This window comes from Opisthocomus hoazin, chromosome 14 (assembly GCF_030867145.1).
Source record: "Opisthocomus hoazin isolate bOpiHoa1 chromosome 14, bOpiHoa1.hap1, whole genome shotgun sequence".
NCBI classification, from domain to species: Eukaryota; Metazoa; Chordata; class Aves; order Opisthocomiformes; family Opisthocomidae; genus Opisthocomus; species Opisthocomus hoazin.
The window spans coordinates 8,456,067-8,474,275 of record NC_134427.1 but is presented as its reverse complement, the minus strand read 5'-3'; the positions used below and the strand labels follow the sequence as shown (position 1 = coordinate 8,474,275).

At 51.4% G+C, this 18,209-nt stretch overlaps 1 protein-coding gene across 5 annotated transcripts in view; it reads right to left on the bottom strand.

The window, feature by feature from the left end:
* ARHGEF6 (Rac/Cdc42 guanine nucleotide exchange factor 6) overlaps positions 1 to 18,209 on the bottom strand; it is a 40,493-nt gene that overhangs the window by 10,439 nt on the left and 11,845 nt on the right. For all 5 annotated transcript variants that reach the window (XM_009941438.2, XM_075435316.1, XM_075435318.1 and 2 more), the window contains 11 exons: positions 15,726 to 15,853; positions 15,111 to 15,312; positions 12,506 to 12,576; positions 10,979 to 11,073; positions 9,318 to 9,413; positions 8,328 to 8,450; positions 6,888 to 7,026; positions 4,942 to 5,001; positions 2,620 to 2,766; positions 1,653 to 1,739; positions 575 to 653 (listed from right to left, as the gene is read on the bottom strand). In XM_009941438.2, coding sequence (XP_009939740.2) covers positions 575 to 653; positions 1,653 to 1,739; positions 2,620 to 2,766; positions 4,942 to 5,001; positions 6,888 to 7,026; positions 8,328 to 8,450; positions 9,318 to 9,413; positions 10,979 to 11,073; positions 12,506 to 12,576; positions 15,111 to 15,312; positions 15,726 to 15,853 — 1,227 coding nt within the window. The remainder of the gene's footprint in view (positions 1 to 574; positions 654 to 1,652; positions 1,740 to 2,619; positions 2,767 to 4,941; positions 5,002 to 6,887; positions 7,027 to 8,327; positions 8,451 to 9,317; positions 9,414 to 10,978; positions 11,074 to 12,505; positions 12,577 to 15,110; positions 15,313 to 15,725; positions 15,854 to 18,209) is intronic.

Genomic DNA, 18,209 nt, shown 5'->3' with positions numbered 1-18,209 from the left:
AGAGAACTGGCGAGGTGAATGTGTGAGGAATTATTCAATGTTAAAACTATGCCAACACAACATTTCCATCATTAACAGGACCCTGACACCAAATACCACCAGCACAAACAGCTTCACTACAGCCAAAGAGCTGAGCATGAAATGACTGTGTACAGCTACAAGTAATGAGACAAATTGAAGGGGAAAATTGGGAGGAACATTAGGAAAGCTATCTGATGACCACAGCCGTTAATCTGTCAATAAAGTAGGCGCTCGGAGCTGCACAGGACGGATGCTGGATGCAGACGGGGCATGCACAGCCCAGAGCAGCGCTACTGGGACAGCAGATTGGCCCCGTGCGGAGCTGTATGGTCTCCGAAAGCAGCCCAGCGCCAGACACAGAGCTCAAGGGCGCTGGGAGGAGGTGGAGGTTGCCTCAACCAAGATGGACATGCTCAGAAACTCAGACAATGCACGGTAAAAGAGCAAAAAGAAGAGCATGGCGCAGTGGTCAGGGGGAGGAGGAGAACCACTACCTCCAGTGGCAGCTGCTGTTTGGACTGGGAGCATGTTCCCAGGCAGGGGCCACACTGACCTGCGATTTCAAACATGTGCTCATTCCCTTCGGCATCTTCCAGCTTTGTCAGCGTCATTCCCGTCAAAGGCAGCTTTCCCTAGGAAAATCGAAGAGTCGTCAGTGTCTCCATCTGCTTCCCAGCAGGCGTTGTTCTGCTTGCTTCTGCTGATTCCTTTCTCTTTGGGAACTGCCATTAGAAACTAATTTGTGAAGGCTGCAGGAAAAGTCTCCCTTAATGTATGGATCTAGACTTCCCTGCACAACTAGGTCAAACCCCAGAGAAGAGGCTCCCACGACAACTGAGTCATCCCCGGCTCATCTGCCACCCTTTCCCTTCACTTGGTGCAAACCCTTTTTACAACCAGCCCCGAGGGATCAACTTCCCCTGTTTTTTCCGAAAGCCTTCCCTGTCCCTCCTGCTTTGCATGCTGAACTGCCTGCTCACCTTACTCCTGCTGGTGGGTGAAGACAAAAAACCCAGCCAAATCCTCCCCAACTCTTTCCCATCTCCCTCGCGTACCACCAATGACAGGTCAACGCAAGAGCACACTTTTGCTGGAGGGTATTGATGGTTCCAGGCAACTGGAGAACAGCCAAGCTCCCAACAGCCTGACTGCAGCCATTAAATGATAAAACACACGAAATGCAGTGTTTTGGGGGGCCCTGTGGAGTGGAAATTTTGGGTTCTTTACAGTGGGCTTTACAGTCGTGAAGTGTTTTCCAGAGATGGCCCAACCCCGGGAGCCTGCTGGCCGGTTGTGTGGGGCAAAACCCTCCAGCTGGGTCAGGACACCTTAGACACATACACAGAATTCTTAAGAACAGCATGTAGGACAACATGCTGGGAGGGTTTGGGTTTTTTTTTTTTTACTAATTTTACAGCATTCACACTTACCATACACTGTTTAACCAGTTGGCAGGACAAAGACACTAAGTGTCCTGGCAGGCATGGTAAAACCAAGCCCTGGTTCCCAGCCTGAAGCATTTGCACCACAACAGAGAGGTGTAAGGAAACAGAGGATTTGAATTCGGTAAGAGTTATCTGATTTCCTTTCTCACATCTAACACCTTGCAACTTCAAATTGAGCATGCCTACCTGATAGATGAACCCACTCATCCGTGGGCTTGCAGACAGCATCAGCAAAACGTTTGAAAACAACAAGAAATATCGCTCTTCCTTCTCCTGCGGGGACAAGAATTCAGGTTAGTTCAGTCTGCAAGGCATCACAAGCTCTTTCCTCCAGCAAACCGAACCTGTTGCAGCCGGAATCGCAGCCTTCCAGAGACCAGCCCCAAAGCAATTATTTTGGCTTTTTTTATTTACAGCAGCTCACTTCTGTACTAGTTTTTCTTGCAGAAATTTTTGTCTGCATCCTGCTAATCCTGACAATGTTACTGACGTCCGCTTCCAATCCTTTCAGAGTGCCTCAGAAGACCGAGACCTGATGTTCCCCAGCAGTTCACATCCCAAAGACTTGGGGACTAGAGTCTACAGGGCTTTGTTTTATAGGTCTTCCCTTCCCATGGAAAAGCTGCTACAGCAAGGAAGCAATTCAGCAGTAACAGGCACTGTCCCACACAGTAAACACCAAGCAGGGCTTTAACACCCCTGGGGAAGGTCTGTGCCAAGCACTGGTGCGACAGCACAGGAATGCCTCCAGTTATTTCCCCAGCGCGGTCAGCTCGGGAGTGGGACGTCACGGCAGCCGCCGCGCTGTGCACAGGACGTGGCGAAATGGTTATGCTAATGCGCACCCTCAAGTCACTCTCATTTCTCAGAGTAAGTCACAGGGGGGAAAGAGGGAAATTAATGTGCTACACGACACTCAGAAACTTTTTCTGCTGGAAAAGTATGTCACCAAAGGCCTGAAGCTAAGCCGCCGGCGTGCCTGACTCCAAAGATGCGCACAGTCCCACTGCACAGCTCTTCTCCAGGTAAAATTATTTATCAGCGCTTTGGTGGCCCAGGGTGAGAGCAGCTGCTGCCCTGCATCGCTGGTCCCGTGAGCAAGGGGGTATTTGGACACCATGTCTTTAGCCAGGAGAAGGACCACCGCACTCACCTCGCTTCCCCCACACTGTACCATAACCTGGGACATGTAGATGATGTTTCCCATCGTTTTTATGTCCTCTCCTTCCCAGCGCTGGATGGATTCGGAAAGGATCTGCAGTTCGAGTTGTTTCCTCTTCCTCAGCTCTTGGCATTGCAACTGGGAATCACAGCGGGGCGCTTCGTTAGCCGAAGGGCAGGCACAACCCCAAACCATCCCAGCAAAGACGGTTTCACCAGCAACTCTCCCACTGCCACATGGGCTCAGGGCTGGTCACGTCAAGGGATCAGGAAAGCCTGCTTTGGCTCTATTACATGAAGTTTGCTAAAAAAATCACACCCTTGCAATTTATGAAGTAATGAATACGTTAAAATGTCAGAGAAATTGCGAACTGCACTGAGCAAACTTTTCTTTCCAAACCAGCTGTACCTCTGAGAGTACAGGGTCACATTTTCCAAACCTAGATAGTGCAGAGTGAAATGTCTCTAATTCTGCTGCTGCACAGAGGTACTCTGCCCATTTCGCAAAGTTACACTTGCAGCAATGCAAAGCCCCCACGAATCAGCTGGAAAACGTTTTCTAACCAAATCTGCAAACCCAAAAGCAGGACTTGGACAGTATTTCAGCGGTGCAGTAGAGCAGCACGAAAAGAAGCTTTTGAAGGTGCCATAACTGAAACGACTGCACCGATGCTCAGCAGCTGGGGACTGGTAGAGCTCCACGGAGCAACAAGTCCTGCAGCAGCTTTCAGCAAGCAGAGGATAGCGCTGACTGAGCAACGACCGCCCTGTGAATCCAAGCACAACTTGCTTTAACTGATGCCTCTGCCAATGGGGAAAGCTGCTGCAAAGCCAAACCCGGGCTGTTTTTAACAGCTGCTGGGTTTTTTCCAAACCCCAGTTTCTGACAGAGATTTTCCTCCTTTCCAGCTCACTTTCATACAAACTCTTTGACTATCCAGATCTTCAAAGAGAGAGGCTGCATTCGGTTTAGTCTGAAAACACACAGATTTGAACCAAACCGTGGGGGCTTCCTCTGGTTCTGCAACTCTTGTGTGCTTTGACAGCTCCCCGAGTGTCCGCACCCAGCGTTCCCAGGATGCAAACCCACATAAAACCCACAGCCATCCGTCGCAGTCCGTGCAGAGGCACCACTGCAAATCGCGGCGACTCCATGGTCCCTCCCTGCCGTCGCGCGGGGCCCTCCCTGCTCCTACCACGGGACCACGTGTCTGTCGCGAGGGGCATCTCCGCCCATCTAACCTCAAATCTGCACTGACCCTCTTCAGTCCTATCATAATTAAATTATTCAGCACCCAAGTACACATTTCAAGTAAAACCATCCACCTCTTACGAGCATTCCTAAAGATTAATGACACCTTGTAATTTAACTGAATTATTCCCCTATTACCTGCTAGAATAAATGGAAAGGGAGAAGAGTTTCTAAGTAAATGTAATATGATCGCCTTTTCCTGTTTTCTATGAACTTTCTCCTCCCCAGCTTTTATCTGCACTGCTAAGCACCGAAAACTTGCATCTGCCGTGCTAAGGAAGGAAGTTGGACCACATCTGGAGTGGTTATAGTGAAAGGTATTCAGTGGCTACAAAGCGAGAGAAACTCTTAGCTTTTTTAATAACCGAAAAAAGCTTTGCCGAGTAAAACCTTCACGCACGTGGATGGCTTTTCCCTCTCTTTTTCACGTCACTGCAGTAGGACTTTGAGGGGTGAAGGTAACACGGCTCACAGAAGTAGGTTTGTTATCTCTGACTCATCCCTTCACTGCCGCCTGCTCTGCTCCGCGCCGATGGCCACGGCTCTTGGAGCCACAAATTACCTGCAATATCGTCCAAGCCTCCCGATGCCCGTGGAGCTTAAACCTCAACAAAACCAAGAAGTCGCTCGATGGGCTCGGAGGGGACCTTCCTGCTGGCACCAGCAGTTGAATCAGATGCCTGTGTTAACCCTTCAAAGCTCATCTCAAAGAGCAAGGGGTGATCTAGTTTCATGTGGCAAATGATTAGGGTATGGAGGAAAAAGGAGATGAAAGGGACCCCATCGCCACCACTACCCACACGTGGCTTTCTGCAGCGGAGGAGAAATTCAGAGATCCTCCATCTCTGCTGCTGGGACCACAGAGCCAGAATGCAACTGCTGAAACTTGCAGCCGGAGGGGCAGCTCTAGGCTTGAAACTTGAAATTACAATTCTTTATAACCCATCTTTTCCACTCCAAAAGACCTTTTTTTCTAATGAGGAGACAAATGTCAGGCTTGAGTCATTCTTCGTGAAATGCAGCCCTGAAATGAAGCTCTCTATTTTAAGAACTGCCACCTACCACCAGGGACTTGAAGGACGCGACGGCTTTCAGCACCTCTTCGTGATCTGCATGCGCCTCCTAGTGAAGGGGGAGAAAAGATCCCTCAGCCAGCAGCACCCAGTGCCCCGGCAGCACCCAGGGCTGCACAGTTCGCAGGGGGACGCGGAGCTCAGGCAGAAAGGGCTGCAGGAGGGGGCCATAATCCCCCAGGTGCCTTCCTCACCACCCAGTTCAACATGACACGGTTTTAAGCAGCTATGCAATTCATTGATACCAATTCAGTGAGCGTAAAGCGGCCAGAGCGAGAGCAGATGCGGTTTTACTTTGAACTAACTCAGCTTGCGAAGAAAGTCAATCAGAACAGGCAGAGGCACAGGGTGGATTTCTGGTTTCACCTTCAGGAAGGAAACTTCCATCGGCACGTAAGGTATTCCAGACATTGCCCCCACCAAGGGTGCCATTTCCATGAGCTTCACCTCTGGGTCTAAGGCAGGGCACGTCTTAGCTCTTGGGCCAGGGAGGGGACAGCAGGATGCTGCCCCTTACCTCTGCCTGCAGCTGCCTGCTGGTACTCTGCCAGCACCATCTCCTGGGCACCTAAGGCCCCACATCATCAGCTCTTCACCACCCAGACCTCATGCCAAGCACATCCTAAGGTGTCCAGGTTGTGATGGGGCCATCCCTGCGGCTGTCAGTGCCTGGGATCGCTCAGCTCTGAATCCAGGACAAGGGCTGCCCTGGACAGACCTGCCCCGTCTCCAGCTGCGCAGCCATGCAGGGAATGTTCTGGTACACACCCACACTGCATACAACCATATTGCATATATTTATATCGCAAGCATCCATAATCTTCCCACGGTATCACAGCTTAAACCTCAAGCCTGATGACTGATGCACCAAAACCCCCACACTCCACTTAGACACGAAGAGAAACAGGTGACACGTCTGTCCCCAAATCCACCGCCGACCCCCATCCCGCATTCTGCCAAGGGCACGCTGTCTCTGCACGGGCACGGTGGCTGCAGCCGAGCTCGGCTCAGGCCCTGCAGCTCAGCTAAGCCAGGTGAGACGAGGACAGGTCAGGTCTGCAGTGTGCCTACAGCGCAGGCTCTTATGCCCTCTCCTGTGCAGGAAAAACCCTAGCCTAAGCACAGAGGTTTTAATCCCCTGTTTGGGATGTGGAGCTGAATGATCATGGCTAAGTGTGCTCAGTAATTAACTGGTAATTAATACTGGAAGAGGGAAAAAGCAAACTCCGTTTTAAACAGATTGTTACTTCTGTTTTCTTCACCTCCCTGCACCACCCCTGAGGTTTGCATCCCTGCAGCTGGACTGCACCAGCAGGCAAGCAGCCGAGCTTCAGCGGCAGAAATCTCCGGGGGGAGAAATGTCCCTGCTTGAGATCTGCCACTCGCTGAGGGAGTCTCTGTGCCCCCTCGCTGCTCCGTGTCTGTGCCGGTGGCCAGACCGATGTCTGCCTGCGCAGCTCTGCCTCCAGCCGGGAGCACGAGCCTCGGGCGCGGGGTGGGGATGTGCCTGCGAGCTGCAGGAGCGAGCAGCCGGGGATAGGCACCTCACAAAATGATAATAAAAACACTGATTTATTACCCGCTGTGCACACAAATACCAGCTGTAGCCTGACCCTGAACTCTGCTTTTCCTTGTGCTGGAAATGGCCCATCTTTGAGGAAGCGCTGGAGCAAGAGCAGGAAATGCCTTCCCACAACATCCCCCAGACTCGACCACCTTCCCCCTTCTAATCTGACAGGTAGGTGACGTCCCACGGAGATGAATCACAGAATCACAGAATCACAGAAAATGAAACACCTCCTTGGAGGGGTGGCAAGCACTTTTAGCAACGCAGTGGTCAAACACCAACGGGCAGAAGTACGTCTTGCAGCTGGGGGGCCAGCCCTTCCAGCATCAAGGGGCACAGCCTGCCCAGCAGTCCCGCATCCCACCTACCTCCATGTGCCGCTCCAGCTCCTGCAGCAGTGTCACATATTTCTCCAGCCTCAGGAAGGGTTTGCTGAGGCTCGTGGTTAAGATGAGAATGCCTGGGTTGGCTGCACCCTGGCTCTCCATGAACTTCTCCAGCTCATCACTACAAATAGAGACAACAGCAACAAGAAGAAGGAGGGCTCGCCACCGCCGAGGGCTGTGTTTCAATGCCTCCCACGCTCTCCTGAGGGCCAGGGTTCTGCTCTGAGCTGCACCTTTATAAAGGCAGCTCAGCCTCCTCTCCCAGCACCTCCCGCCGCAAACCCAGCAGGGCAGGCGGGGAGCTGCGAGCTTCCAGCCGAGCAAGACCCCGCTGCTACCCAGGGACACAGAGGAGGATGCTGCATGGTGACAGGTGCTGGTGGGCACGGCTCTCGGGGCATATCGGTGCCGGCAGCTGGTCCCCCAGCGCAGCGAGGTGGCACAGGGCCAGGCGTCTGGCGGGCAGCGTGGGCTGCGGAGGCTCACGCTGTGCTGGAGGATGCTGCAGCAATGCGCCGGGACCCTCCTGGGAGCCGCGATGCAGGTATCAGCACGTACATCACTCCGGAAAACACGGCCTGTGCGTGTCAGCACATCTGCCAGAGCTGATGCTTTGACTGATTTAAGGAAAGGGGTCAGCCTGAGGAACCACATGAATGAACCATTTACAGGAGCCAGGCTGTTTGTCAGGCTGAATTAAAGCTGCATTTCAGCAGGTAAGTAAATATCTTGCGAGTTCCCATTACAGAAAGGGACTTAAACAGTATGGCCAGGGTCCTGGCTTTCCCACCACTGCAGAGAGGACAGCTAAAGTGCATTAGGGACGACACAGTTGTAGCCTGTTGGCTTGGCATGTCTTTAGCATCACATTAAATAAATTCAAGTGTCTACTCAAGTGGGACATGTTGAAGGAAGATGTCATTACTGCGATTTACCAGCGACTCTGCAAATCAACCATTTGGTTGAACAGCAGCTCAATTACTAAGCTGGGTAACTGCGGGTGACTTGATGACCACTCTCCTTTTGCAACGATGTGCCTCATACTGTAGTGCCCCAGGGACACGTATGCCCATCTGCTGGTGTGTAAGCTCTTCAGCAGTGGGTCTGAAGCAGCATCTGGGTCTTTCAGCAAGTAACCATCATGGGGGATGCTACTGCAAGGGCTGAGGTTGCCTCTGTTTTACTCAAGAGTCTTGTGAGAGAGGACCTGTGAGACCGACTCCAAAGACAAGCAGCATGAGTTGACTCCACGTTGGAGCTGAGAGCCTACACTAAAGAGCCCAAAGCCCCAGCAGCAGGATCCCATGTTGTCCCCTTGCCCTACTGTCAAAATACAAGTCAAAAGCCAGGCCAGGCCAAGTATTAATAATAAAAGTTTTTAAAGGAGCAATTTCAGTCTGAATCTCCTCCTCCATCACTCACCTGTGTTGCGTGAGGACATTGACCGCGGATGGGTGGTTAGCACAGTACGTCAGGTACAGGGAGCGGAACTGGGGCATCAGGTTCATGAAGCAACCTCCCACGCGCTGCTGGTTCTCGGGGAGCCTACAGATGCCAACACACCAGCCACAACTTAAGCCTCTTGATTTGCACCCTGCAGCTACGGCACTCTCAGGTGTCTGCCCAGGAACCACCTGCTGCATGGGGACATTCCCAGGTCACCGCGTAACTGCAGCGCCGAGCAAAATACCCACGCCTGTCACTTGGGGAGGAGCAGGAAGGTGGTCCTCAGATGGGACAGGGTTTCCGCGCTGCAGACTGAGAGTACCACAAACCATTATCAGCCTGGGGCGAGGTGTGACCCAGCATGTCCTGTCCCAGCTGCAGCTCTGTAGATGCTGCAGGTGCTGTAGCCCACTGCAGCCAGTGAGGATGTGCTGTAAAGAACTGGGTGCAATGCAGGGGTGGTCCCACTGTCTGGGCTGCCCACTAGTACTCGAGGAGATGGAGAAAGGGAAGCCACAGCCTAAAGATAGTTCCAATATTCAGTCTTTTTCCCGTCTCTTCGTCCTTCCAAGGAGAGGCTGGGCTAAGGCTGAACACGTCTGCCAGCCCCCCTGAGGAAAATTATCATCTCTAATGATTTTCTCTTTGCTCCCCGGCAATCCCCATCTTCACGCCTGCCAGATCTCCCACCCTGCATGTGACTGCGTCTTTGGACTAGTGACACTTTCATGTCAGGTCTAGTGACACCCTCTTTCAGCAGATGCCTTAACAATAGAAATGTCAAGTTTCTTCTACCTTCCCTCCCGCCAAAGTGCTACCTGTCGCCTGTCTTCAATCCTGTTATTTTCTTCTGTATTTAACAAGTCTAAGACAGCAGCCAGGAGGAACATTAATGAACGTGTCTTTCTATTATTTTTAGCTGCAGTTCAATAGCTTAACACCCTCAGTGCTACGGCACGAGCTTACTTTGCAACTTCTTCCAGGGCTTGGTTCAGTGTTTGCTGAAATGCAGAGATTTCTTCCACGTTTCCCAGCAATGATGCAATGTCCACAGCGCTGAGCCTAAAAGAGTCAAATTGGCAATTAGCATCAAAGAGATGTTGCTCTCAGGAGCACCCCCATGGTATCTGTAAGCGGTCCTTCCAAAAAGGCCCAAGAATTTCTTTCCCCAGATACACCATCAGAGATGGGAAAACACAAAATCCATGATCTGTCAGCTACAGACCACAGCCTCCTGGAGAAGACGTCTGCTGCCAAGGATTATCTTAATTGGATTTTAATCACTTAATCACATTAATCTTCTCAGATGTTTAGCTGTCTAACAGACACAGACAGATGGGATATCAGCCACGGGTGGGGAGGGAGGTGTGTGCACAGACACAGAAACAGCTTTGTCTTCAGGCATTCATGCTATGAGCTTCCCTATGGGAGAAGGGTCCTACAGAGCGGCCCCTCGGGTAGGGATTGCTTTGTTCCTTGAGCGAGGTTGGATTTTTCCTAGCCGAAGCCAACATATCTCCTTCTGTTATCCTCCGAGCCATCCTCAGAGTCACTCTCATACCACCCTCATTTAAGCCATTTGCCGCCTACAAGGCTGAGAGCATGAGAAATTTTCACAGCTGAATATATCCCACATGAAGATACAGGGAAGGAAGGAGAGATTTAAATAGGCCTTAAGATACCGCTCTCCCATCTCTCCTGACTGGACAATGTCTAAACATCTGCCCTCCGCCCGTGATGCCCCAGGGCTGCCTGGTCCTCCCGCAGCGTGCTCAGCCGGAGGGACCCTGGCCCCAAACGCAGCCACGTGGACAGGGTCGCCGAGTCGGCACCATTCGGAAGAGACAACGGTACAGCTGAAGCAATAAGCAGGAGGTGAAGCTAAGTGCACTGGGTCCTCTGTGCAGGGTGAAGCTAATGATAGGAGTCCACTGAGAGACACCGGCGTGCTGCCTGTCACTGCCTGGGTAAGGACAGGACGGTGCGTGCTGCCTCTGCATCACTCGCCAGCACGGATGGAAAACACATCGGCTTGTTGCCACAGGTAAGCCCAGACAAAGTCCCCAGGTTGCCCCGGCGTTGCTTGGGCCGTAAGGGATGGCAGCATGCTCTTCCCAAGCGTGGAGGGACTTCATGCCGATGGCTGTGCGGATGGGGAGACAGGGGAGCCATTTCTCGCTCAGCAGCAGTTCGGATTTAGCGAGAGGCAATCTAACCGCAGAGAGCACGTGTCGTTGCGTGCGGAATGAAGAGGTGATGAGGAGATGCTGCTTGGGGCTGAGAAGTCACAACAAAGCGAATTACCAGGGAAGAAGCCATGCAAGGCATACCACAGGGAAACATGCATGCCAGGAGAGCCACACACGAGCTTGCAGATGGGTTGTAACAGCCAGCCCTCTACCAGATAGAAATGCCCATCTCCAACACAGCCCAATGCCTGCACGACCACTGAGGAACAGGAAAGAGCGGAAACCTGTACAACAAGGGGTTTTTTTCTGGTTCACAGACAAGCTGTGAGGCTTTACAGGAAGAGCAGCAACAGTCCCTAAACATTCAAAAGCAGGAAAGTAACGAACTATGGTCGATTTTACAGGGTTCTCTCCACCTCAGATGCCCTTATATCTTACTTATCATAAGACTGGAGAGGTCTTAAGTAAGTTCCCAGAAGTGACTGTAGTTCCTTCGCATAATCTCGTTCTGTTTCCAGAATATTTTGCAACACCTAGGGTAAGAGACAGAGCACTGAGCAGATCTTAGTACTAGTGACTAGTCAAAGGAACACGACATCAGCTTCCAAGTGTGGAAAAGCATGGAAGTGTATTTTAAGTCCATAAATTACATTTGTTAATGCAGAACCCAGAATGCTCGGGAAAGCCCTGGGGGTCCAATTTCAGGACTTTACTTTGCAAACGAGGGGAGGCCTGGAAAGCAGGCGTTAAGGGCTGCTCCTTCTTCTCTGGCAAAGCACGAAGACAACATCAGTTCAGACCCGAGTTTAATATTTGACACCCCCCCCGAGAGGCTCATGCCTAACCCTGCATGCATAACCGGCTGCCAAGGTACGCAAACAAACGACTTGTGCATGCATCCTGGGAGCACCGTTTGCACCGAGGCAGGCAGCAATTTAAATGCAACAGTGGCCGGACCGAGGATGGCTCCTGCGGCAGCTCAAGCCAGGGCACAGCTCACTTGCCACTTCAAGGACGTGCCGAGTTGGGTTCGGTCCTGCTAATCCATCTCAGCAGCCAATTTGCCTCCAGCAGCAGGGTAGGCAAACCTACTGCCAGCATGCTCCCCGCTAGCACTCAAGTTTCTCGGTGTAGAAGAGCTTTGGAGACAGTGGAGTTTGTTCCCAGCTCTCCGGACATATTGTTTCTGCTTTGCTTTGCTTGGAATATAATTAGACATGCTGATGAGCACGTTTCACCTCCGGCACCGAGAGCCAGTGACGTTCACATGCAGGCATCCCAGCTCTCTGACACCGCAGGGCTCGCTCTAGCCTGGACACAGCAGGCAGGCATCTGCCCACCTTTGCCAGACACCAACGCTTCAGCAGCGAGACGGCAGAGGAGGTGATGTTCCTCCACCCGTTCCGCAGCCACAGTTCACAGCCTGGCAGGCCGACCTGCTCCGAAGCCAAGCCCGGTTGCCAAGCCAGGCTGTGAGCTGCGGCAGCTGCCCCTGCTCCGAGGGCTGCAGCTGCTGGCAGAGGCACGGGGCAGGCAGCGCGGGGTGTAACCTCCCCAGCCAAACCCAAGCAAGGGGTTGTGGATCAGAGCCCTGATATGGCTTGCTTCACGCCGTGACGTTACCTCCCCATCTCCGTCAACGGGAGACAGCCAGTAGTCAATGGCAAGGACTGACCAGAGACATCGTGCCTATTCCCTAACACTGATCTCCAAGCTGCCACCTCTGCTGTACTATCTCCATCGCCTAGCTGGAGTCTCTCCTTTTGACATCTTGCAGCAACTTCCATTTGTGGTTTATCGTCTCGACAGCCCCGAATCAAGGCAGCGGCAACAGCTGCATTTAAATACAGAGCCACATCCCCAATTGTTACAAATTGCTTCAATGATTTCTGCAGGAAGCAGCCGGTTCAGAAGATTAATAATATGCTACTTATTAAAATGTATGATCAGCATTTTAAAACTTACCACAGGGTAATAATTCTTTGTCAGCTGAGTGCTTTCGAGTCCTTTTAATGCTTTGGGAGAGAGTGGTTTATCTGTACAAAAAAACCACATCAATCAATAAATTACAGTGCACAGATCTCATTATTCCAGCAGGAAAAGTCACTGCTGCATCTTGTCCAGCAAACATAACGTCACCCCTGTGAACACAAAACTTTCGTTTCAGGGTTTGTTCGCCTGCTTCAGAAAAACCAGGAGCAAACCGAAGGTGTGCATGACACAGAAGGCAGCAGCCTCTGCCAGCCAGCCAGCTTCCAGGTTTGCTCTGAAATCCCTGGCAGCAGCCCACTGTCTGGCACTGTTTGCAGCTACAGCGTGGCTTCACCCGGCCCACAAAATTTGGGTTTTAAAACTGGGTGTCTATCAGAAATGCTGGATACAGTGATTTGCTCCAGGTGATTCAGAAGGCACGTGAAGCCAGCACCAATCAATACGCTGAACCCCGATCCCCGCAGTCATTTGTGATGATAAATCCTTCTCTGAACAAAGACAGATTTGAATAAAAAGCTCACACAAACCTGGAAGTCAATTCTCATCATCATCTGTGTTTGCTAAATCCTGGTGGATGCCTCCACCGCAGTACGCACACACACACACACACGCAGAGGTCCCTGCTCCATTTTCCTTCCCTAGGGAAGCCCATTCCCTGCCAGCAGCACGGCTTTGCCAGCTCTCCCAGCACCGCCGCGGCACTGTTGCCCCTCCGGACTGGGACAGGTCCCGGCCCCGCTGCACACCTCGTCCCAAAACTGCTCTGTGCCGCGGAGCAGCCAGTCTCTCCTTTCTCCCTGCAGCCGCTCACTGAAGGCAATTACTTCCACACCGATAGCAGGGGAGAAGCTTGAATCTGACAAATTTAGGCCCTGGAAACCGCAGCTTGATGTATTGTCTCATTATTGCCCTTCTAGAGTTCCTTGTCACTTCCAGCCAGGAGCTCTGTGCCTGATTTAAAGACTCAGAGGAGCTTTGCTCCACGCAGCTCGTTATTTCCACCCAAAGGGCACGCTTCGGACACAGCGGAGGTAGAGACACTGCTGAGAAACAAGTAACTCTACTGAGAATGACAAGTCTCGCGCTTTGGAGGCGAGGGAAGCAGCTCGCGCAGGCAGCAGGTCCTGGGGCAGGAGAGGGTTAGCTGATGGTCCCTGCATCCATCATCTGCAATACGGCCACGTGTCCGGAGCAAGCAGAGACCAGGGAAGGAATCCTCCTGCCATGTGAAGCGGGTGCTGGAAGGAGGATCTGCACATAAAAAATTGGATGGGCTCCTGCATCAGGATGAACGGGAGACTCGTCCTTCGCTTCAATGAGGTGCCATTACTTCATGCAGCTCCCATCTGATTTTCCCCACGGGACTGAAGTTTGCTCTCCTTTTTTTTAAAACGTTTCTTGTCTCCACTCACTGACTTAATTAGCGATTCCTGGGCTGTGCCAGACAAGCCTTCATTCAGTCCCTGCTGCAATGTCCTGCTCCAGCTCAGACATCATTTCCCAGAGGGAAATAGTGGGAGATGAGACATCCTAACAACGATTTTTTTCATTTAGAATTAAAGAAAAACTGGCCTAATTCTAAACACTCACTCATTAATTTTATTCTTCCCTCCTTTGCTTTTTTGCTTGCAATTGTGGGAGCAAAGATGTCTAACAGGGGTCGTACGCTTCGCAGCCACTTTGCAGACCACCCTTGACGACTCACGGCATTTAAGGCCAGGGCTGATCCTGAGCCATAAAACCAGCACCAAGCAGGTCTCTGTCTCAGGTAAGCCCTCAAAGCACATTAAGGAGTTCAAGTTGGATTTTGTAAAAAATTAAGTTTACTGTCACTCCACAGCCGCGGAAGCACAAGGGGGTGAGCTGCTTGAACAGATACGTAATGCCACAGGGCAGCTAGCCAGGGGCACGCTTCATGTCATCACCACCCCACATCTGCTTAAAATCGCATCGCAGAAGATGATACGGACACTGAAGGCAAAGCTCAGTAAAGGCAGATGTCATCAGATGGACCATTCCCTCCCTTTTCCTTTCTGCTTCTTCGCAGCAGAAGATGCATCTGGGGACAAATTTAGTGTGTGAAATCAGCCGTTGCTATGGACAAACCAGGGGACCGTTCCCCTGTGGCCATACAGTTATTGTTGGTTTCCTCCCTGAGACCGTGAGCACCCACCACTGCCAGCACCAAACGCAAATACACTGCCTGACCCAGGTCTCTAACAAAAAGCTCATTCTGTGTGCAGACACTGGAACGACCTGGCAGCTCCCCAGAACAAAGGGGACCCACGCAGCCATCTCCGGCCTCATACTCCGGCACCGTCCCAGCTCCCGTGCTGCTGGGGCCTGGGGGAGCAGCAGCAAGGCACGATGCGCTGGGGAAGAGGGCGAAGCAGCTCTCAAACAACTCATGCGAAAGACTAGGCTTTACCCTTCCGGCCTTGTTCACCCTTCCATTAGCCCTGCTGATTTGAGGATGCAAAAGGTCCTTAATCAACAGCAGCCATTTCCCAAAGGCACAAGGATCTGCACTGCATTATACCGCTGTCATTCAATCAGCCCTTGAAAGCAATTTGCTTACCGGTGGATTTGATTTCTCTGACGTAGTTGCTTGGGAACCAGCCTGTTTTTCCATTCAAGGTCCCTTCCCACCAGCCCCCTTCTTCAACCCGGGTGACATAAATAATGTCTCCTTTGTTAACGGAGAGTTCATCCTCATTGGTCTGCTTAAAATTGAACCTGGCCTTTACCACCAGCTGATGACTGCCATTCTCGGTCATCTCCTAAGGAAAGAAACATGGAAAAACATCAGCATATCATCCAAGAAAGCAGAAGCCACCAGAACAAGCTATTGTTCTTCTTTGTCGTGACAGCTGTTTTTTCAGTATTGCTCTTTATAACAGCAGTGTCTTGCTTTTGTGTAAGCACTCCCGCCAGAGGACCACGAGGTCCCTGCCAAGCATTAATTTAGTTTCACAGTGCAATGGAGGGCAGATAAGAATCGCTCGTCTCATATCACAGAGAGGAGCACCGCGGTTTGGAGAAGCCACAAGACTATCTCCAGCCAGGGCAGCAAAGCCATGATGGAGATCAGGGGAGAACAAGCCCCTCTGGCGTGCTCAACCCAGAGATACCACTCGTACCCCTCTACCCCCACAGCCATCAAACCCTTGACGAGATGTTAAATAAAGGATACCACAGGCTTGGACTGCCTCCTTAACACCCTCGCTGACTGTGAAGCTGTGCTGGTGGAGTCAGTTTGGGCACCTGCAGCCGCAGAGCTAAGAGACGACAGATGTGAACATGGCCCTTTTGACGGCTGATCTGGTGAGGCAAAAACAGCAACATCTGAGTTTTACCCAACTGTCCACCATCCCTCTGCATCACAGCAGAGCAAAGCGTAAAGCCTGTAAAGAAAACAAGAACGGGGCACAGAGGTGAAGGAGCATCTATCAGAGCAGAACAGCAAGTGCACTGCATCTCCAGTGTGGGTACTCCCAGTCAACAGCGAGGATGGTTTTGCTGGGCTGGGTTAACGCTTCGATGATGGAAGAAGTTGAATCGCATCCCGAGGCACTCCTAGGTTTTGCCAGCTCTGCAGCCACACTTCCCACCACAGCATTTTTTTTTAAATTTCCCCTTAAAACTGTTGAAAAATACAACACTCAGCCCAATGCTGCCCAACTGGGAATGTTCCTGGGAACTGAGTAAGCACTGCTGAAGCTGTTTCAAAGTTTAGCTCGCAAGCAAGCGGCCTTAGGTCACCTCTGCAGCTGCAGCGTGGGCTTGCCGGCCGAACGGGGAAGAACACTGAACAACTGGTCAACACAATCGCTTCTCTATTTAGATAAGTCCTTCTGGGTTCATTATGCAGCTGAAAGAGGCTAGGCACAATTTTGATTACTGTTCGTGGACCGTTGCCATTTCGATGTGAGAGAGGAAGGACAGGAGTGTCACCCCCAGGAGACTGGCAGCCCATGGCAAGGCTCAGACCATCCCAGCAGCTCTCGGCGCTGCCTCCTTCACGTGCTCAGAGCTCAGCATTTTGCAAACTAACCTCTGGGCTTGTTCCTTCCACCACCTGCCTGATGCTGGAAACAATGCCGCTGCTCTGACACACATCTATTTTTCATGATTAGTGAACTGTTTCTATATTGATACCAAAAAACTTGTCAAAGGGTAAGAAGTTTACTGGTCACAACTGCCCTGTGTTGAGATTGAGTCAGTGGCCTCATCACCAAGAGCAGTTCTGGCTCCTGCAAGACCTGGCAGAAACCTGCTTGGATGCTGGAGAGTGGTAAAAACATAAGATTCAAGCCACCCAGTACTCCTCTGCTACTGTACCTCATACCACACCGTGGGACAACACTCAGGTTGTCACCTTTCTGCGTGCCGTGGTGCTCAAACAAAGCAACGGCAGACATTATCACTTCAGTAAGCTCTGAAGTACTTTTGAGATTTGCCTTGTAGCTTCTTTTTAGATTTAAGAACATTTCTGTATCCCAGAGCTGTTATTTTCCACCTGCGGTGTGAACCTAAGCATGCCCATGGACCTCAAAAGGAGGATAGAGAAGAGCAGTCTGCGGTCTGCAGGCGTCACCATGCTGGGTGTGCAAGGTAACATTTGGAGTTCTTCTTTGAAAATGCCCCAAGAGGAGAGGGTGATCAAGCCACCAAGCATGCATAGCAATCAGAAAACACAAACTAAGGCTGCTGTGCCCCCATTCTCCTCCAGCCTGAATGTCAACATGGAAAAGTCATTCCGAAGGGGAAGTTTGGTAGGAGCTACAGGAACTCAGCTGGGCTTTTATTTTCCCCGGAGGATTTTTGTTTCAATAGGAAAACACCTCATCCTTACGCTGGACCTGGAGCAACACAAACTGTGAGCTCTTGGAGAATGGACTTGCTTTGTCTTTCTCCAATGGCCCAACAACAGGGATCAGGTCTGTGACTACGACTTCCAGGCGCCGCCGCCTTACAACCCCCCAGCAATGCCGTACCCATGCGCCAGTCTGCCCGGTCCATGCTCCAGCGATGGACAACATCCACGTTCAATCTCGTGTGCTGTCAGTGAGACAGCTTGCTATCCTGCCCCGCTCGTTACACAACTGCCTGATGACCGCACGGTGAATTCCCAGCTCCCTGGGCTGCAGCAACCGCAAACCCCCTCCGCATGGAAAGCCCACTTTGCAAACACAGGACGGATTTTTTCTCTGAAGCATCCTGATATTTGAGCAGGAGCGGTTTCGGCTGCTCCCAGCGACCCAAGGGCCAGGAGGGGTGGCCAGCTGCCAGCAATGAGATGTTCTTCCCCTGATTCCTTCTAAAAAGAGAGGGCGTAAACCACGAGTCCAGACTTCTCCGCTTATTCCAGCCATCAGCAACAGTCCCAGGGAAATGACTCGGTTACTGTAGCTTTTATGCTTCTCCCTGCCCCTCCCAATCTTCCAAAGCTTTTATAAATATCTGCAGCAACCTAGAAACAAATGTAAAACTGACTTTGACAGTTTGGCAGGGAAGTGTATAATTTATATTGCATCATGACAGCGTCCTATTTTATGCCTGGTCCAGCATGGAACACTGCTGCCATATGTTGCTTAAACTATGGTTAAAATAGCTGGGTTTTCTGCTCACATTCCTACACTATTTTTGGCAGATGAGCCTCGTCTGATCCAGCACA